Here is a 20366-nt window from a genome sequence, read left to right as displayed (position 1 = left end):
GGTAGCATTAATACCTAATACCACTCTGTCTCTCAGTGGTAGTTGGTGCTAGGACTGTCCAATTTTTCTGTTCATCTGGACAGTAAGTTTTGTAGCATAAATATCACGGGAGTCCTTACAAGTTTGATTGTTGTCACCAGATAGGCCTTCTAGCTCTCCTGTTTCAGTAACACCCATCTCTTCGCTGTATGATCAGCATCCATTTAGGACTTGGCCCCTTTTCGTTTGTCTGTAACTCCCAGATCCCTCCCTGCCTCAGGCCAGCACCCCAGCCTGATGCCCTCCTTCCAGCCTCTGTGGGCAGACCCTAGGAAGGGCAGCACCAAGGCCCGACCTCAGCACAGCCGCTGCCCTGAGCATCCTGTTTTGTGGCCGGGGGAGCAGTCGTGTTTTCTTTATGTGACTGCCTGCCTCTGGTGGGGACACGAGACGGCAAGAGCCTGAGGAAAGGAGCCCCACATGGTGCAGGCCTCACTGCTGGTGGAAATGAACCTGTTAACAGCCCATACCGTTACCTGTAGGGGCTTCAGTTGGTCTGTTGTCTTTTTAGATCAAAGATTCCAGGGTTTTGTCTTAGGCTAGAAGTAACAAATCTTAACGAACAAGAAAAGACAGGTTGATTTAATATTATTCTCCAGCAAATTTAGGGGATGCTGTTACACTGATTCTGGTCCTAAAACCTTACAATCTTGCCATTTCCATTATACCAAGGGTACCTTCTTCGTTCTTTAGAGGGACTGCTTTTTCCTTCTACCTGTTAATTTTTAAACCATATGATAATATGTAATAATTACCACCAATTTGTTGTTGTTTTCCTAACATTTTTACAGTATGATGATCCAATTTTTTTTCTCTTTTCTTGCAGTCTCCATCTGAGTTACTATGGCTTTGGGAGGCCTGGTGCTATAGGGAAGCTTATTTATTACTATTATTTTATTACTTTATTTTTACCATGGGAACGGCTTTTAGGTTGTGCTATTTCACTACTATTTGCTGCGTGGTTTCAGCCTTCGTTCACCGGGCGGTGGCTGCGCGGCAGCGAACACCCGCTGCAGGGGGAGCGGCGCTGAGGCGTGAGGTGACGGCCGCCTCCTCGCACCGGCTCTGGGGCGAAAAACTCCCCACGAAGCGGCAGGAGGGCGACGGCTTTCGAGCACAAACCGCCCTCACAGCTCCATAAACCCAACAGCGGCGGCGCCTCCCCTCAGCTGAGGCCGGCCCCGGGGCGGGCCAGGCTCCGCCCGGCCGCCGCCCGCCATTCCGCGCCGCTCCGCCCCGGGGGCCGGTCGCGGCCTGGTTCCGGCCATCGCCGCGGGTTTTTCGGCCGGGGAGCCATGGAGGACGCCGATTACTTCGAAGGGAGCGCGGCGGAGTGGGGCAACGAAGCAGACGGGGGAGCGGTGAGAACCGGCCTGAAGCGGCTGGGGGTTGGGGGTCGCCGTCCCGCCGGGCTGCTCGGGGGGCCGGCGGGCTCCTGCCCCCCTTCTGGGCTCCGGGGCTTCTCCTCTAGCCCTGCCCAGCGTGGGGGTCCGCCCGGGGCTGTGGGACCTGGGTTTTGGGGGTTAAAAAGAAAGAAAACAAGAGCAAGGTGCTGTTGGGGTTGCGCCTGCTCTGTTAAATCGGGTATTTTTTTTTTCCGGGAGTTGGTAGTGTGCTGTGGGGTAAGCGGGGAAGACCTGAGGTGACTGACCTGGCGGTGCTTGCAAACAGCAGGACGATGAGGACGGGGAGGGAGAGGATGATGCCGAAGTCCAGCAAGAATGCCTGAAGAAATTTTCAACCCCTGACTACATCATGGAGCCGTCTATATTTAACACGCTAAAAAGGTGAGTGCAGCTTGCTGTGCAGTGCTACTGTTTTGTATGGAAGTATGCAAAAATAAACGATGCTGTTATTTTCCCTTTATTTTTAGAGTTGCCTTTTTTTTAATAGAGTTTTCAAATTGCTCTTTTCTAATTCTTTCATCAGGTATTTCCAAGCAGGAGGCTCTCCAGAGAATGTCATCCAGCTTCTTTCTGAAAACTATACAGCAGTGGCACAGACTGTAAATTTGCTGGCAGAATGGCTCATTCAAACAGGTAAGATACTGTATAATTTGGGTCCATAGTCCGTCTTTCATCGTAAATACGTGAATTGGCAAATTTGATCATATTGAAAAGTGGATCATATTAGAGTTGTTATCCTGTATATGTATGTGACCAAATTCTTTATGTGAAAGACGTCTTCAGGATACGTATTGCCATTCCTTTCAGTTCTTGTGTAACATCGTAATATGTTGATTCTGTTCAGAGAATAAGTAATCTATTGTTTTTTGTCAAAACTACTGGTACCTAACATATTTAAAGCAGATGGACTCTAGCCTGCAGTAACGTGGGTTTGTGCACCAATCCTGGTAATCTCTTTTGTGTTTAGGATATTTTGGTATCACACCTAGTGACAGCCTTGTGAGATGTCTGGCATTGCTGTTAGCATGAGTGATGAAGAGAGCAAGAGAAAAGGGCTAGTATAACCTGCCTATGAACCTAAGCATAGTTTGCATTTAGGAAAAATGATGGAGAATCTCAAAATCTGTACGTGTCTGTATCTGCATGGCTTGAGAATAGAACTGATGGTTCTTCTCTCACCTTCTACCTGTGGATAAATTTCTGGTAAATTGCGGAGTAGCTTTTGTTCTCATGATAGAACATTATTGAAAAATTGAAAATTTTGCTGCCATGTTTGATTGGATTGCATCTGCCAAGTTTTTTGTTCCTTCTGTACAGGTGTTGAGCCAGTGCAAGTTCAGGAGACTGTGGAAAACCATTTAAAGAGCTTACTTATCAAGCATTTTGATCCTCGGAAAGCAGATTCCATCTTCACAGAGGAAGGAGAGGTATGCATGGAATCCATGTTGCTGTCTTTACATGACATGAGTGGATCCTGTATAGATGTCTTTGTGTGATGGAGTAGTAGATGGTGGGGGATGGAAAACTGTCTTCTAAGCTGTTCAGCTAATCAACCGTTTTCAGAAAACCAGCTCTATTTCACTAGAGTTCTCAGGGGCTTAGAGAACTTAGAAAAGTGGAATGCATCCTTTGTTGTAATAAAGTCCTGCATAGCAACTGCTTAGACTCCTGAGAGGTAAAAAGCTTACTTTTAATGATATTGACAAGTAGATATTCTTATGTTTATTTCTATTTCTTTAATCTTTTCAGACTCCAGCGTGGCTTGAGCAAATGATAGCACACACAACATGGAGAGATCTCTTCTACAAGTTGGCAGAAGCCCATCCAGACTGTTTAATGCTTAATTTTACTGTGAAGGTAGTATGCTCAAGTGTAATAAATGAGATGATCCATACCAGGCTAATTGTTCTGGCATCAAATGTTGGCTATGACGTTGCCTGTATCTCATATGTGTATTTGTTAATACTACTTGTTGAAATGTCAGAACAGTACAAGTACATATCGGTGAGAGGAATTGTCCTACCGATTGTGAATGTAGTCTTCCAATTTGACCTGCTTTTTAAGATTTTTTTGCTCTGATCTGTGTTTGAAAATTGTGCATTATGTGTTTTCTAAATCATATTTTTATGGTTACTGGGTTGTGAATTCAAAGGCTTTCAAGTAAGCCTTTGTTTTTATACAACAGTGAAACAAAACTAGTTTGCTATTTAAGAGTAAAATAGCGAGAATGTCTGTATCTCTAGTTTTATTTTTATTGCCATGTCCTAGTGACTTGTTCTGTTTTTGAAGATGACTTCAGCGTTGGATACCTTTTGATATAAATTATATGCAATGTTATTGGAATTCCCTTAATTTTGTGCTATAAGAACAGATTTATCTTGTGAGTGCTGGGAAATAGTTGTTAAAAGGTTCTTACATGCTTTTTTTCCCCAGTGACAGTTATTCTCCTGGGCTTTTTGCTCACGTATTTATTACACATGTACATCCATATATATGTACACAAGTACCAAAGGTATCTAATTCTTAATCTTGCTTGGTGGCTCTTGTTGGCATACATAAAGTAAAAGCATGTTTAATCTCCTGTTAGGAGATAACGTTCCTATATGGGAGGAATAATTCATGTAAATAGCTCGTGATTCCTGTGTGAACTACAAGTGCACACAGTGCAACACTTCACTTCAGATATTCATTGGTTTCTGTTTTTGTATTCTAAATGATGAATGTGAATTCCAGCAAGTGTATGTGTTCTCCTAGGCTTATTAGGATATCTGAAATATCATCTTAAATAATATAGGTATTAAGTGATTTGTTTATTCATTTCTTTATTATTTTTGCTGTAGCTTATATCTGATGCTGGATATCAAGGGGAAATAACCAGTGTTTCGACAGCATGTCAGCAACTGGAAGTATTTTCCAGAGTCCTGCGCACATCTTTGGCAACAATTTTAGATGGAGGGGAAGAAAACCTTGAGAAGAACCTCCCTGAGTTTGCCGTAAGTTCTCTGTTCCTTTTTATGTGGGGAAAAATATTTTTTTTCTTTTCCAGTTAGAATATACAAGTCATTGCGGGATTATAGAAAATCTTGACATTTTCTGAAGTCTTAGAGAATTTTATGAAAAGAAGCTATATATGAGTTAAAAAATACAAATTTGGTGATTCTGTCACCAATCGTGTTTTGAGCTGTGTATGTAACATTTCATATATTTCTTAAATGGATTGTATAAAGGAAAAAGAAAAACTGTCTTCTTTCACATTTAATTTAAGATCTAAAGATCAGTCTAATCAGTCCTCTGGCAAATTCTAATAATTGTTTTATCATCCACATCAGTGTGAAATTTGCCATCTGATTCAATGTATTGTTTGTTCTTTATTATGAAATACCATAATGACTTTTGGATGGCTTTGGACTTGGCTTACTTTTTAAATATTGCCAGGTATGAATAGGCTAATTTTTCCTCTCTAGCATCTAAAAAACATACGTTCTCAACGTAGTCATTTCTTCTTGCATGGTATCAATGCACTGTGATAGACTATGCTTTTCTGTACTTTTGTCTTCCTTCTCTTCCTTTTGTATTAGTAGATTTCATTGAAATCTTTCCTCTTAAGGCAATGTAATAATAAAAATGTATTTCTTGTTTTCTGGTAATATTTTTCATGTGCACCTTCGCAGAAGATGGTTTGCCATGGAGAGCACACGTATCTTTTTGCTCAAGCTATGATGTCCATATTATCTCAAGAAGAGCAAGGAGGGTCAGCTGTCAGACGGATTGCTCAGGAGGTTCAGCGATATGCTCATGAGAAGTAAGCGCCTGTTATAAGCGAAAGATAAGTCGTCATAATCTGTAATCTGCTTTTTTTTTTTTTTGCTCATTCTTGATTACCAGCAAAAGGAGAATTCTTTGTTTTTTATTCAGTCTGTGGTAGTGTGAAATTGCTAGCAACAGAGCAGTTCTTGTAGCAGGCTTTAATATGTAGAACAACAGAAAAGTTCCTTGTCCTGTACTGGGAGAACTGAAGTAGGAGTAACAAAGAATTTATGCTTCTGTCTATTACAAAAATACTTATTTTTATTATTTGATGCACATTTTAGAATAAAACCAGGAAAATACATGTCTATTTCTCTAGTTACCCATGATAAGAGGTTCTGTCACCAGGTATTGCATTACATGGGGTGTACCTTGTTGCCTCAGTGAGGCTAGAACTGAATTGTCCAAATTAATAAAATAAGCTGCTATGTATGTTTGTGTTATTCATCTAGAGGCCATGATGCTAGTCAAATCACTTTAGCGTTGGGTACTGCAGCCTCTTACCCTCGTGCGTGTCAAGCTCTTGGTGCAATGCTGTCCAAAGGAGCTCTGAATCCAGCAGATATCACCGTTTTGTTCAAAATGTTTACAAGCATGGACCCACCTCCAGTAGAACTGGTTAGTAGCCGTCTTCTTTTTAACCTCTGTAACTTTCTTCTGTTATTGTAGCCTCAAAAATTTGAGGTCTTACTGTGCTAAATGTATTGACGCAAGATGGAATTTATCACTCAGGCTCATCCATCTGTAATTTTAAATAATGTATAAATGTGAGACTACTATTTGTATTGTATTTTGCGTTAGCATCTTATTTTTTTAACCATTCTGATCTGCCTTGTTACATATAATTGATTAATTTAAAGAACTCCCCAATAGGAAGGAAGTAAAAGATGTTAAGGAATTCATTTCCTTCTTTAAAACAAAAAATTGTATCAATTTTGCATTTTGTTACAAGCAGTTGTAAATGGCATGTTTTACTGCCTTGTTCTAAAATGGGTTCTGGTAACAAATGCTGGCATTTAGATACCTGAGTAATACAGTTTCTAACTTGCTGCTCTTTTGTATGTTTTTTTTTTTTTTTGTGTGCCAGTGTCAAAAGTTCAGGTTTCTTCAGAAACCATCTAACTTATTCCTGAGGAGGAATCCGTTAAATCTCGCTTTATGGGAGACACGTTAGATGCAAAAAAATATATTTTTCTCATAATTCTCAGACTCTAATAAACTATTCATTTTCTTCAGATTCGAGTACCTGCCTTTCTGGACCTCTTCATGCAGTCATTGTTTAAGCCAGGTGCCAAGATCAACCAGGACCACAAACACAAATACATTCACATACTGGCATATGCAGCTAGCGTAGTAGAGATGTGGAAAAAGGTAATGCTCAGTTCTGTGCGTAACGTTTTCTTTTCACCTATGGTGGTGTAACTGTGCTGAAGAAAATGGTTGGTCATTAAGTTGCTCAGTTTAAAATTATATGTTCATCTTGGTTTGTTTATTTTGTTGTGAAATGTTTTTATGTGGATTTTTAGAAGAAAAAAGTATCAATGAGCTGGGAATTAGATAAAGCAAATCTCCTTCTATTTCAGCACATTGACACTTTTTTTCTTCTAAAACTTTCCTGTGAGTCTAACTTTGAGAAATACAATGTAGTCTTAGGGTTATGTCAAGCTACAGTTCCTTAAGTAAACAAAGACTCCCTGTGTATTTGTGTCTCTTGCATCTGAACTTTGTATTTTGTCAGAACAAGAGAGTCAGCATAAACAAGGATGAACTCAAGTCAACTTCAAAAGCCATTGAAACCGTTCACAATCTGTGTTGCAATGAGAACAAAGGAGCATCAGAGTTGGTTGCAGAACTGAGCACGCTCTATCAGTGCATCAGGTAAGCAGAGACTGGTCACAAGTTTCCATTTTTGGAAGGGAAGTATTATTTAGGAGAAAAAGTACTGCTAAATGGAAGTACCTTTGTGGGCAGCTCTGAGAGAATGTCCTCTCTGTAGAATGGGTGAATATGTGGTCTAAAAGTAGCTTTCGAAATTGTACATTTGATTTTTTGGAATCTTTCCCTCATGAGGATACAAATTCTGGCTTCCATTGCAAACTGCACCTCTCATGTTGCAGGACATCTTGGCTCTGCCAAGAAATGGCTCTGCCATTGGAAATAGGTGACAGGTTACTTTGTCTTCCGAATGCAGCTTTCTTAGCAATAGACGTGTTCTTTCTTCTCTCAGTAGTATGAAACAGCAGATATTGCATGAACTGGATTAAGCTCGGCATGCATGTGAATTATGTTGCCTGTTTTTAGCATTTTGTGCTAAGCAGGTAGTGTCTTTTGTAGAAAAAATTATTCTCCAGCTTCTTAATTTTACTGGGGGTGAAGGTGGCTCTTTATGTATGCTGACAACTCTTCAAATAAAATTTCGAGCTTTATTAATTCTGTTTTAAATTAAATTATGAAAATCTAGCAATCGTTAGAATATGCTGGAAGATGATGATTGTTTGGATGCTCATGTTCTAAAGTGACCTCTTTTTCCGTAGGTTTCCAGTGGTGGCAATGGGTGTACTGAAGTGGGTGGACTGGACAGTGTCAGAACCACGATACTTCCAGCTGCAGACTGATCATACCCCAGTTCATCTGGCATTACTGGATGAGGTAAAAGTGTACAGATAAAGCTGGTTGGGGAGCAAAAGCATTTTTTATCCTTGTAACTGGAATTACACCCAATTCATGGAATGCCTGTCGTTTACAGTAAATATACAAAGATGAATCTGTTTCTGTTTGGAGTTAATTGTTTGGTTTTGTCAGCTCAGAGTTATTTATATTAGGGATATTTGGGCATTACAGAAAGAAGTGGTGGTATACTTTTCTAAAAGAATGTACATCTGGCAATAAACATCAATGTAAACTTGTCTAATAAGAGTAGCACATTGGTTTTTAAATTGAATTTCTGTTGATCTTACTTTATCTTGTTTGCAGATTAGTACATGCCATCAGCTGCTTCATCCCCAAGTTCTACAACTTCTTGTCAAACTCTTTGAAACAGAACATTCACAGCTTGATGTAATGGAGCAGGTGATTATCAAAGGATTCGTTATTTGCATTCCTTTGTATTATGCTTTCTTAGGGTAACTGCTGTTATCACAGCAGTTGTCACAGCAGTTCTAAGAGTTAGGAACATGGTAGTGATCGTATCATAGCAGATATTGAGTCTATAAGAATAAACGATGAAAATTGTATGCTTTTGAGAGTATATTTCTAATGTATTGGTTTTCCTCCTTCACCCTGCTCTCTTTCCCTCCTTGTCAGCTGGAACTGAAGAAAACCCTCTTGGATAGAATGGTGCACTTACTCAGTCGAGGATACGTCCTGCCTGTTGTCAGCTATATCCGCAAATGCCTGGAGAAGCTAGACACAGATATCTCTCTCATCAGATACTTTGTTACAGAGGTCAGCAGCAAAAAAAAATATGTTTACTAACATGTAGAGATAAACTTTAGTATCAGCTGTATATGGCTGGATGGATACCGAGTCAGCTTGCCCCAAATTCAGAAATACTTGAAGTTAAGAGATGGGTTTCCAAGCAATGTATGTAATATCAGTATTCACAAGGACAGGACTTAGTCATACTGAACTTTGACTTCTGGTAATATTAAGGTACAGTACCACAAGAATATATAATCAATTACTTGTATGGACAACAAAAGGTCTTAGAAGTCCAAATACTTGTATGCTTTTGAGACGAGTATTGTGAATTAAGTAATATTTCTACCGTACACCTAAATGGAAGAATAATCCAATTTTGTCTACCATTTCAGGTACTGGATGTGATTGCTCCTCCATATACATCAGACTTCGTACAGCTTTTTCTTCCAATCTTGGAGAATGAAAGTATTGCAGGTACTATTAAAACAGAAGGTGAACATGATCCTGTCACTGAGTTTATAGGTAAGTCATGCTTGTCCATTGCACATCTGCTTCCTTGTGTATTTGTTACAGTTTGTAAATAATGCTTAGCAACAGGATTGCTAAAAATAAGAATGCTTGCCAGATACTTTGACAGGTTATTTCCCTTTTGTGGGCCTCTGTTTAGCAATTTTTCTTTAATCAAGAATCTCTGAGCAGTATTTGAGGAACTTGAAGACAAATACTGCTTTTGGAGAGCTGACACTGTAGTAAAGAAAAAAGGAAGGAAGTAGTTTTTCATAGTATACTCATTTCCTAGGGGGGGGTAAAAAAAACCTGCTCAGACCCTAAAATTCTATTTAATTATGTAATGCAGAATTCCACATGCAGACAGATAAATCACAGTAATGTACTGAACACTTTTTTTTTTCTGTCTTTTAAGCTCACTGCAAATCTAACTTTATTATGGTGAACTAAGCAGTGGAAAAGTCAAGAACGCAGAGCACATGATCACTTCTTTGACATACCCTCAACCATAAGGTTCTATAGGTGGGCAACACAGCAACAACAAAAAAAAATGACAAAGAAAGGGCTGAAGGGCATTTGATTGACTTGCATGGTGACCTTGAGGTTTATATCAGAGGACTGTTAATGTAATTTGGAAAACAAAATAATACTGAAGGATTTTCTGTTACTGAACACATTGGTATAAATCTGAATATTCTGAAGTGGGTAGCAGGAGACACACAAACCTGTCTCAAAGAATGTTCTTTTCAGTTACTTACAAAACTTGTCACTGATTCTTCATGTGTAATATATAAAACCTGAAGAATAGGGGAGGTAGTTCTTAATTAACCCGTCCTGCAGATAGTTCTCTGACGACTACAAATCTTGAATGCTATAGGCTTTGATCTTGTGAGTTGGGAAGTATAAAAAAAATGGAAAAAGCATGATTACCTCTGTGCTGCAGGGTCCGTGATGCCTCTTTCTCACCTTTATATTATAGTAAAATTTTAAATATCCTATGTACGTACTGCTATGAGAAAACATGTTCTACATAATAGAGGTTGAGGTGTAACACTCAAGGTTAGTTTTGTATTAACAGATGGATCCAATGTGAATGTGGTATCTTTCAGAATCTATTTTTTTGTTAAATAGATGCATCAAATGTTACTGGTAAGTTTCATTACCATGTCAGAATTTTTTTGCTGTCTAAAAAACATGTGCGCAAAAGCTTCATTACTGTGATGTGGCTTGCTTTTTTTTTTTTTTTTAAATACTTCTCTGTACTCTGTCTGGGTTGATACTAAAGTTAGGGATACCCCCAAGATTACAATGTACCTTTAAATAAAGGTCTTTTCTTTTCCAGAGACCACTGTTTGTTTCTGTTCATCTGCCTGGATTTCTCTTTGTACATAGAAGTACTACTTAAAAGGGGTATAGCCAAGACTATCTGCACTTTTCAAAGTACTTTCTAAAAGACAAAAGGTGACATTTTAAGTCAACTTGCTGTAAACTTAAGATCTAAATTGTTTTTCTGCTGTCACTGATTTATGAAGGGGAATTCTAGGCTACCATGACAATTTGAGACAGAAATCGATTGTATAGATTCTCCATTCCTTTCTAAAAGGACTGCATTTTTCCTTTCTTCAGCCAGTCTTTCACATGACTTTTTTTTTTTTTCCAAATGGACCTTTAAAGCTCCCTTTCTTTGCACATCTTTTAAATGTCTTGCTACTTAAACTTGCATGAGACCCTATCTTCATTCTACTGGAAGTAGTATTAGCACATGAGTTTGGTTTGTTGTAGACCCTGGATTCCTTTCTTAGTAGAATTAAGAACTGCAAAAACAACTTACCCTACAGCTCCTCCTTTTTTGTGTGTAGCCCTGCCTCATATACCATCTTAGTGATAATCAAGAGCAGTTGGTTCCTATCTCCATCACAAAGTTAACAGCTGTTCAGACAAAGCAGACTTCTGCTTTTCTCCTTGTTCAAGTTTTATATAATTTCCTTTATACATTTGAGTTCCTCTGTACTCATGGCTTATGATATTAAACTGGGTAAAACTTCCATGCTGCTGCTGTCAATGCTATTATACTCCCCCATCCTGCTGAATAGGACTTAACTTACAGTAGGCTTTGCAGCTTGGCAAAATTAATCTTATTGTCACCGGGGAGTCATTTTACTATGATAAAGGAAAGCCAAGGAAGTAGCTGGCACTAACCAATGCACAGCATGAGATTCTTGATTGACATTTAACTCTAGGCAAAAGGCTATTCTAGTCTTTAGAACTGAAGAGGTGAATGGTAGGTGATCAACAGCTAATGATTAGCAAGTGATTTTATAGAGGAACCCAGAATTAGGGCCAAATCAACCATATCTAAAACATGTTCTCTTTGATATCTGATAATCAGAATAGCACAACAATCTTGACACTATCAGCTCTGTTGTTTCATTCTGCTAAGCATAATAGCCTCTAATTATAAGGCAGATAAAACCAAGGTAAGTTGGAGAAACTACCTAATAAAAGGCAGCAGTCTTTCCTGAACCTGTCTCTATCATCTCCCCCCACACACACTTCGCTATACCACTAAAAAGCTTTAACATAGAGAGGGTAGGATTAATATAATTTCATTTGATTTGTTTTTAAAACATTATAGTTTGCTACATATCACATTGTTGAACAACTCCGTCACAAGAATAAGCCTAGTAAAAGCAGTACCATCCTGGGTAAGGCCTTGGGTAACTAGTCTGCCACATTAGAATGCTTGTTATGTACAATAATAAAATATGACTGGAGACATGTATTAATAAGCTCTTACACTGTAAACACAATCATAAAAGAGAACATAGTCAGTTTATTAAATTTAATGAGCAGTGCCACTTAATATGGCACTGATTTCCACTTAGTAATTGACTCATTTTTAAGGAATAGAATTTACTACCTTTACTCATTAGTGAGCATGAGGAGAGCTCTGTCTTGTGGCAGGCTAGATTTTGCCTCTCTAGGAGAAAAATAGTACAGCCAGTCATATATTAAAGCAAAAAAGACTAAGTAGATAAGTACTTTTAACATCTTTTGATCAACATTCCTATTATAATTTTGGTTGGATAAAAGCAACAGCATCACACGAGACTTGCAGCAATATTTTTTCACCAGGAAGCCAAGGATACAACAGAGAGATTTAGTTTTTGAATGTAAAATATCTGGTCTTAGCTTTGTTTTTATAGCTGCATAATTGTATAATATTTGCTCGCTACTGTTAGTTTAGTGTGCATAGTTTTTTAGTTACATCTGCATAAGTTGTATTTTAAAAATATATGTTTATACACAAATTTACATATAGTTTCTGTAAGACACTGATTTAAACACTGTGCATCAAAGCAGACAACACTTTTTCATTGGTAAATTACTTTAATTTTAAAATTTTAAGTAGTTATCTGAAGGCAACTTGTATTTTATTTTTAATACTGTGTGTTGTGTTATCTGGACTAATTACGTAAACTGCCTGAAAGTTGAACTGTGAAAGTTTTAGACTATTCTTTAAACAGAAAAATGTACAGTACAGAATCAAGGAAGTAAAACATCTCCATACGCACAGTCCTCTTCAATAGCAAGATTGTACTGTGCTCCTTTTCCACCTTTATATGCACTTGTCACAATTCTCAGCCATCCTCTTTCACCCTGTAGAGAATTAATTTGCATTAGTATAAGTAGAGACATTGTGATTTAGAAAACATAAACTATGCTATTGAATCCTTTTGTTTTCCAAATGGGAGTGGTTTAGAAGTGAAGCTAGGAATTCACTCAAGAAGTATAGTGCTACATTTATAGAACAGCCTTTTTTGAAGGGGCAATCTGCTTCTGTTCTATGTATATGATTTGGGTTTTGCCTACAACTAACAGATTTATGGTGGCCCATGAAAAGGCAGCATTTAGGATTGAGTTGACATTACCTAACAAACTTTAACCAAGTATCCATCTTCAGCTTAGATTTCTTTTTTTTTTTTTTTTTAATTGAAAGTCTAATTCAAATAAAGTTTTACTTTCTACCTGCAAGCTGCCATTGCAGCATCCTCTTAGCAAGTGTGTAAAACTCCACCTTTCCTCTAAAGCAGTGCTGCAAACATATTCTTCTGTTTCCTTACCCAGGGTTCACCCCATGAATTGCGAACAATCCAGTATTCTGTTCCATTTTCTACACCCCAGCCAGCCACAGATACAATATGATTCACGGTAGGTGAAGGGTTGTACTCTGTATAGAGTCCTCCAGTATAAGCATCCAGCTTTTCAGTAGCCATTATACCACAGCTGTAATAAAACAGAGCAAGCATTTTTATACACAGGAATCAGGGTGGGAGCCTGGCTAAAAATCTGTTTTCTTGCATTTTGACTTCTGAGCTCAGTCTTCTACGAACAAGTTGAAGTCTGCATAAGTGCAGGGCTGCTACTATGTGCTCAATTGGAGAAGTACACTTCAGTCACTAAACTGAATACCAAGTATTTCAATCCAAATACTACTAGTAGATAGTTTTTTTTTTTTTTTTACCTAATTGGTCCATTCTTATAGATTTCTGCCATCATTTTTTCCCTTCCACTGACAGAACCATAGTCAGCAACTTTCCAGAGAGTGTAGTTCTTTATCACATGGCATTCTCCAAAAGTGACACAGGTTCCACACTGGTTGAACTTCTTGCATTCTACAAAGAGAAAGATCATCACTGCAAGATAATGCTTTTCTTCCTGTGAATTAATAACACACTGATTTTTTATTTAGCTTCATTTGAGGTAGATACTAATAAGTATGATTACTTATCTCCAGTGAACTAATTGTCTTTCTGGAAATTACACTTAAAGTATCTATAATCGCTAGTTATTATTCTTCACTTCATTGGCACAACTGCTTGGAGAAAGTTATTCAGTTGTGCTTCTCTATAAATACAGACACTATTTCAGTAATACTGGAAACAAAAAAGTTTCATTTCTCCTTTGTTTAGGTTGACTCTTGCAAGTATTTTACTACACTAGAGATTGTATATCACCGACTTAAAAGATTGAGTTTAAACACTTTAGCTGGTGAAATCATGTCCAGACAAGTTTGCGTGTTATGCTGTCTAGACAGAGACCTGTAAGGAAACCTGTCAGTCAAACAGCTGGTACTACACTGAAAGGCAGGAATCAGTAAACTGAATAAAACAACACAGAAAATTATAATTTCTCTATATTAAAATCTGACGAATCTGGGCTGAGGCCCTACAGCAAAAAAAAAAAAAAAAAAAAGGCATTGTACTTTGATTCTTAGCTTGATAGTTGTTACAGGTCTCATCTGGAATGCCGTGGTCGTGGGCATACATCCAAACACCTGTGTGGTCTCCACCTTCACAGGACCCCGCATTAGCACAATCAATCACGTTCTGTACAGAGAGGTAGGCAGAAGGCCATGCACCTTTTCTCTTTATGTTGATTCGATCTGCAAGTATAAGCAATCAGTAAACGTTAGTGGAATATGTGTGCTGTTACATTACTAGTATTGAAACACCCTCGCCTTCATTGAACCTGTAACTATTTGCAGACAACTGTATTTGTGGTTGGAAAAGCCCCAGCTATAGGTCATGCTGTGTGTCTCAATACCTACTTAAATAGGCAGGCTGAGTTTCTGTGGGTTTTCATTACAAGGTTTTTCCATTAAAAGCTCATCTAAAAGATGCAGATGAGTAAGACCCATTTCAACCCTCCTAGTACTCTAGAGCTCTTAATTCATCAGTGTCTGAAAACTAGATTTATTTCCTGGCCCTTAAACACACATCATGAAACGAGCGCGCTCTCTCTCTACAGAAGAGTTGCGCATAAACTCATGCAGACAATCATAAGCTCAGGCAGCCCAGGTCTCTGGGAGACAGTTGTCACAAGCTTAAAGCAAGGAAGAGCTTTCAGAAGTACAGCCACACTGAGTAAACATCTCACCATTATTCTGCTATCTCAGACAGGCATCACCATCCTGCTGCCTTACTTTGCCTGAAACAGCTAGCTTATTTGGCTTCCTAATCAATATTTATAAACTGCTTCTCACAAGGTATTAACTGGCTTAAGTCATGCAGCTGTAGTACTTTTAATCCTATTAGTACTAGTGACATTCAACTCTACTTTGACAAAGAACTGGAGGAGTGCTCTGTATGAATTAGCAAGGCGTTATCCCAGCCTAGTCTTTCAGCAAGAGTAGAAGGAATGAATGCTTTAGGCACTCAACACACATACATGCACACCTACATACACAATAAAGTTCTACCAAAAGTTAGATAAAATTTAGCAGCTTCTTAGCTATATATCTTAGTACTGCACACACATTTATGTTGTTGTATTGCTTAAGAACAGAGACTTTACAGTTGCTTCTGTCTCCTCGCACACCTGCATTGTCTCCCTATTTCTGTAGTATTTCCTCCATTTCTCCTTCACAGCTGATCCTCTTAAAACATCCTATGCAAACAACTTCTCCTGTATGTTACTAAGCCAAAGCAGTTACATACAAGTCATAATATATTCTCTCTAGAGGGAGCGTTTCACCAATTAACATAAACCTCTACTTCCGTTTTCCCAAGAAAAGGGCAGACATACCCATCTGCTGAAACCAGCTGTGTCTGCATGCTGCGGTAGACATTCATTTAAATAACAGGGCTCTTTAAGGTAATACTGCATAGGCCCTTCCCACCAAGGGCAACTCCTTTCATTTCCTCATAGCTAGGCACTGCTGGAGCAGCCCACAGCCCCTTGCTACTTTGGAGGGTGCAGCAGCCCCAGGTACAGACAGAGGGAAGGGGACACACTTACTGCTTTATATCTGCTTCTACCATCACCACCCCTCCAAGGTGAGGGACAGTACACCCAGTTCCTTCTCCAGGCCCTAAACAGTTCAGCAGGAGCTATAAATGTAATCTCTCTGCAAACAGCTTTTTAACCATCCCAGTGTTTCCCTTCAACCCCACATAGTTTTAAGCAGGTAGGGACAGCCTTTCTCTGGCTGCTTTCTCTACTGAAACCAAAACTGCCTTCAGCTACCAGCTTGGCTTTTATTCTTTTCCTGGGGTATTCACAGATGTCTAAGCCTGGTTTTGCTACATTAGTCACTGCAGCAACTCGGCACTTTTTTTCTTCACATCAGCTATTTTGTAACCTTAAGATAAACTTCCTTTGCTTAGCAAGAAACACTGAAGTCACTGAGGGCAACACCTTGGCTGGCAGAGCTAGCACACAGCCCCGCACGTACCTGCTAAGGCGCTGGTGCTCCCGTGGGCCCAGCAGGACCCGCAGTACTGCGGGATGTGCTGGTTCCGCGTGGTGCTGGCGTAGTTGATGCCGTTGACATTTCTCCAGTCCCAGCTTTCTGGGAGCGCAGAGACGTCCAGGTACTCGTGAGGCCGGGGGTAGGTTCTGCACAGACAGAAAGGAGTTTCCCTCGTTACTGATCCATATGTTTTCAGGCGAATGAGGGGAAGGTAAAAAATAAAAATTAAAAGGAAAGGGAAGGGAAGGGTTAAAAGGAAAAAAAAAAAAAAAACAAGGAGGACTCCCAGCCTTTCGCAATCTGACGCCGGTCATGTGCCTGCAGACAACGTGACCGGGCTCTCCCAGCCGTGAGGTGCCCGGAGGGCTGTGAGAGGGTCGGGGCAGCCCCGGAGCCCCCCCAAAGCCCCCCCGAGCCTCCCCTTGCCCCTCTCTGTCCCTGAGGCTGATCCCCGAGCTCCCCCTCAGCACCGCCGAGCCCCGGGGCTGGCACCCATGGGGCGGGCGGGCAGCCCCCGGCCGGCTCGGAGCAGCTCACCTCAGCCCCACGGCCCTGCGCGGGGCCGGCCGGTAGCAGCTCTGCCCCTCCCTGAAGTAGAGGCCGGCCCGGCAGAGGCCAAAATAGCCCACGAGCAGCAGCAGGAGGGAGGCGAGGAGCCGGGCCGGGCCCTCCATGCTGGGCTGCAGAGCCTTCCTCAGGAACCCGGCCCCGGCGCTGATTTAAGGGCGGCGGGAGGGGCCTTGCCGTGGGCGGGCCCGGCTGCCCCCGGGGAGCCGCTGAGGGGAGCCCCTGGCGCTGGGCTCGGTGGTGGAGAGGCGTGGAAGGCTGGCGAAGAGCGTTTAATTAATTTCCGAGGGGTGTAATTAATTTCTGAGGGGAGAAGGAGCGAGTGTAATGAGGGAGATCAACTGGCCGGGCCCGCTCTGCGCCCTGCCTCTGGATCAGGGCAGCCTCAGCCTGCTCGGCTGGTGTGCTGTGCTGGAGGGTCTCTGTCTCACACGCTTAAAACCGAGTCATTTTGGTTTAAAACAAGCACATACACACACAGGAAAAGCCGTTAAAATAGCGCGACGAATCAATAAGTACAGTGGCTATCAATGCGCGGTTTGTGACAGGAGGACCTGTACCGGCGACAGACCCTGTGTGAACGGGATCCAGGTTTCTTTGACTTCAGCCTGATACACCGGTGTCATGTATGGCTGTAGCCAGCAACTGTGTGATTACATACAGCAGGCAGCTTTTTTTTTTTTTTATTCTAGTTTTACAGTCTCAATTTTTGAATTTTTAAGTCCTCTTATACTAGAGTTTAAAAAGGAATACAGGCCCTTGCACAGGCATATTTGTTGCTAGCGTGTACTGTGTTGGTACAAGGAAGCAAACAAAACAGAAACAAAAACCCCAGCCCAGCAACCAAAAAACATGGCTTGTTTGTGGTCTTACACCCATCACCAGGGCTTTAATATCTCAGGCCTACTCTGAGGGCAGTGGAAGCAGTGGGCAGGCTGATAGACGCTGCAGGGCAGGCGGGTGGGAGTCTGCCCAGTGCCAGGCTGCCCCTAATCGCCTCTGTGCCGAAAGGTGCCCGAAGCCAACCCTTCTGCCACATCCTCCTCTTTCTCTTGAGACACACACTGCTAATCTACAGCGGCACATGTGTACTGGCCGTGCCTGGGAAGTGTTCTTGTGCAGTTAGCAAGCTTGGGGTTTCCTTCACTGACTGGTTTTCTTCGTCTTGAGATGAAGGATGACTGACCTGCAAACAAACAAAATCTACACAGAAACATGCTTTCCATATGCCAAGTTTGGTATAAAGAAAGACTTAGGGGTTCATAGCAATGCGTTTAGGTGAAGGCAGGGAAAAAGAGGAACAAACCACCTTCATGAAGCAGTCAGGGACTTTGTTTCGTGCAATAATTTTAAAGACTGTATTAGGAAATGCTTCAGAGAAGGCACATGATTCCAGGAAGCTATTTTTAGCAAGAGAAAAAAACAATGCTTAGTGATTGCATATTTTTTCGCTTCCTTTTTTTTTTTTTTGTTTTTGTTTTAATTTCCCCTTTTCTTGTGAAATGCTCTCAATATTTTTATTGTTGAAATTATTTTGCCAAATATTTTGGACAACAAATTACCAAATCTTCAGCTTCTTCATAAATTGTGGCTATTGCAAATTAATACATTGGATATTTTAAGTGGCTTTTTTTTTTTTTTTTTTTTTTTTCCCCACTATCAGTAGCTTTCCAACACATTGTGTCACTGCAGCTCCCATTCAGAATGCAGCAGTTGAGTACAGAATTTGGAATTGTACAGGACAAGACTGCACCAGGGTGGTTCACCCTGGGTGTTAGGAAAAGGTTCTGCCCTGTGAGGGTGCTCAGGCACTGGAACAGGGTCCCCAGGGTCACAGCACCGAGCCTGTTGGTATTCAAGAAGTGTTTGGACAAAGCTCTCAGACACATGGTTTGGTTTTTGGATGGCCCTGTGTGGAGACAGGAGTTGGACTCAATGATCCATATAGGTCCTTTCCAACTCGGGATACTCAGTGATTCTAGGAAAACAAACAAGAAATGTGTGTGAATAAAAAGTATGTGCTTTCCAAAGCAAATATCCAAATAATCTTTTCAGAATTTTGCATTAGAAAATATTAACAATGCAGCAATTTTGAACATAACTGTGGTGTTGTCTTGCAATGGAAACTAAACTGTTTATTTTCTGGAAAATGATAAAACTATTGTGTTCTAAAGAAACAAAATGAATATGCCTGAATTGTAAATCTTGCTATTAATGCTCCCTGTTGGGGACAGTTAACAGCTTTACAGAGGGTGACAATGTTTGCTAGCCACTTTTTGCAATGTGGCTGTGGTAGTAAACTTTGTCTTAGGAACAGTTCCTTCATTGGCTGGTGGAAAAAGTGGAAGTCATCTGTGGTGGGGAAGTCTGGAATAAGCTGATTTTTGTTTCGTAACAATATGGAAGCTCATAGATTCCTTATCTCTAGCAACCCATAACAGGGTAAAAGTAGTAGTTACTTTTAATGAGTCAAGTCCTTCCAGTGTCTTCTTTTTTATGCAAAATTATTAAAGGTGCTTTCCTAATTGTAGTTTCTCCCCCTATCCTTAAAAAGAAAACCTGTGAAGTACTGGCAGTCATCTGACATAATAAAACTCCTACAAGCTTCCAGAAGGCCGTCCATTCTGGGTTTCTGTTGCGCAGTGATATTAGCCCTGTTTATCAGCAAGCAACACGACTGTGCCATGTTTTGCTCAGGCTTGCGTTATTTCCTTTAATGCAGTGACACATTTCACACAGTGGACATTATAGTTAACTGCACTGGAAGTGGGATTTCACCTCTAGTGTTTTCCTGGAAAATTCTGAGATACTTCATCTCAGATACAAGAAAATTAAAAATATGACATTATTTTACAGTACAGAAATATTGTACTCTATGACATCATATACTTACATCTTACAAAGTATTTTTTGTTACTGATCCTGTCCCCGTCCTTCATGAAAATGATGCTTATTAGTGAACTGCAAGTTTGCCTGGCAGTGCACTCAATACTGTCATTCTAGGAGGTTAATGCTCAGAAGTTGTTACTGTTTTGATTATGGATGTTGTCCTGTTTGGCTCTTATGATGTGTAAAATTTAAATTACATGACAGTATAGATAGTTATAATTGCTCACTTTTGGCTCTACTATTTCTATGTACAGATAAATACATAAAATAACATACATATATACATAAGTTATGCACAAAATAATGAAACAGAAATACAACATGCAGAGTTTTGAATCACACTGCTGCACAAAGAACTATAATTAATTCAAAGTGTGCATGTACATGTGAGGCACAATTTGCTCTTCCAAGCCACTCTCAGCAATGTACCTGTGCTCTTATACCTTAGCCGTGGGCAGTGAATATGTACTTTGCCT

The 20366-nt window shown here is 40.3% G+C and overlaps 2 protein-coding genes and 1 long non-coding RNA gene across 5 annotated transcripts; 1 reads left to right on the top strand and 2 right to left on the bottom strand.

Moving 5' to 3' along the window:
- The first annotated feature begins 1256 nt into the window (after positions 1 to 1256).
- NELFCD (negative elongation factor complex member C/D) lies at positions 1257 to 10524 on the top strand. 3 transcript variants are annotated; one of them, XM_084538568.1, is made up of 15 exons: positions 1257 to 1400; positions 1711 to 1826; positions 1969 to 2078; positions 2763 to 2872; positions 3195 to 3302; positions 4286 to 4438; positions 5117 to 5247; positions 5705 to 5870; positions 6489 to 6623; positions 6991 to 7130; positions 7787 to 7901; positions 8226 to 8321; positions 8556 to 8696; positions 9065 to 9194; positions 9595 to 10524. In XM_084538568.1, the coding sequence occupies exons 1-15, from the start codon at positions 1335 to 1337 to the stop codon at positions 9627 to 9629; spliced, it is 1752 nt and encodes a 583-aa protein (XP_084394694.1). In that variant the 5' UTR covers positions 1257 to 1334; the 3' UTR covers positions 9630 to 10524. The 3 variants fall into 3 exon arrangements, with proteins under 3 accessions (XP_084394694.1, XP_084394693.1, XP_084394695.1); XM_084538569.1 differs by having other exon boundaries at positions 1263 to 1400; positions 1714 to 1826; XM_084538567.1 differs by lacking the exon at positions 9595 to 10524 and having other exon boundaries at positions 9065 to 9381.
- Positions 10525 to 11992: 1468 nt separating this feature from the next.
- CTSZ (cathepsin Z) lies at positions 11993 to 17182 on the bottom strand. The gene is made up of 6 exons (XM_084538570.1): positions 16972 to 17182; positions 16417 to 16580; positions 14446 to 14625; positions 13705 to 13855; positions 13304 to 13466; positions 11993 to 12839 (listed from the first exon to the last, which is right to left on the bottom strand). Exons 1-6 carry the CDS (start codon positions 17106 to 17108, stop codon positions 12726 to 12728), a joined length of 909 nt encoding a protein of 302 aa, XP_084394696.1. The 5' UTR covers positions 17109 to 17182; the 3' UTR covers positions 11993 to 12725.
- A 1433-nt stretch (positions 17183 to 18615) lies between these two features.
- Positions 18616 to 20357, bottom strand: LOC311445950. The gene is made up of 2 exons (XR_014698681.1): positions 20320 to 20357; positions 18616 to 18979 (listed from the first exon to the last, which is right to left on the bottom strand). It is a non-coding gene; the product is annotated as an uncharacterized lncRNA (long non-coding RNA).
- Between the last annotated feature and the right edge of the window lie 9 nt (positions 20358 to 20366).

The sequence above is a fragment of the Aythya ferina genome (genome assembly GCF_964211825.1).
Source record: "Aythya ferina genome assembly, chromosome: 16".
Lineage (NCBI taxonomy): Eukaryota > Metazoa > Chordata > Aves > Anseriformes > Anatidae > Aythya > Aythya ferina.
The sequence above is the reverse complement of the archived record's forward strand: the minus strand, read 5'-3'. Positions and strand labels throughout refer to the sequence as shown.

Coding starts and splice junctions, on each gene's coding strand:
- NELFCD (XM_084538567.1), top strand. CDS start 1,335: ATGGAGGACGCCGATTACTTCGAAGGGAGCGCGGCGGAGTGGGGCAAC. Junction 6,624..6,990: donor TAGTAGAGATGTGGAAAAAG/GTAATGCTCAGT, acceptor GTATTTTGTCAG/AACAAGAGAGTCAGCATAAA. Junction 8,697..9,064: donor TCAGATACTTTGTTACAGAG/GTCAGCAGCAAA, acceptor CTACCATTTCAG/GTACTGGATGTGATTGCTCC.
- CTSZ (XM_084538570.1), bottom strand. CDS start 17,108: ATGGAGGGCCCGGCCCGGCTCCTCGCCTCCCTCCTGCTGCTGCTCGTG. Junction 13,467..13,704: donor TATAAGAATGGACCAATTAG/GTAAAAAAAAAA, acceptor GTTTTATTACAG/CTGTGGTATAATGGCTACTG. Junction 12,840..13,303: donor ATTCATGGGGTGAACCCTGG/GTAAGGAAACAG, acceptor AATTCTCTACAG/GGTGAAAGAGGATGGCTGAG.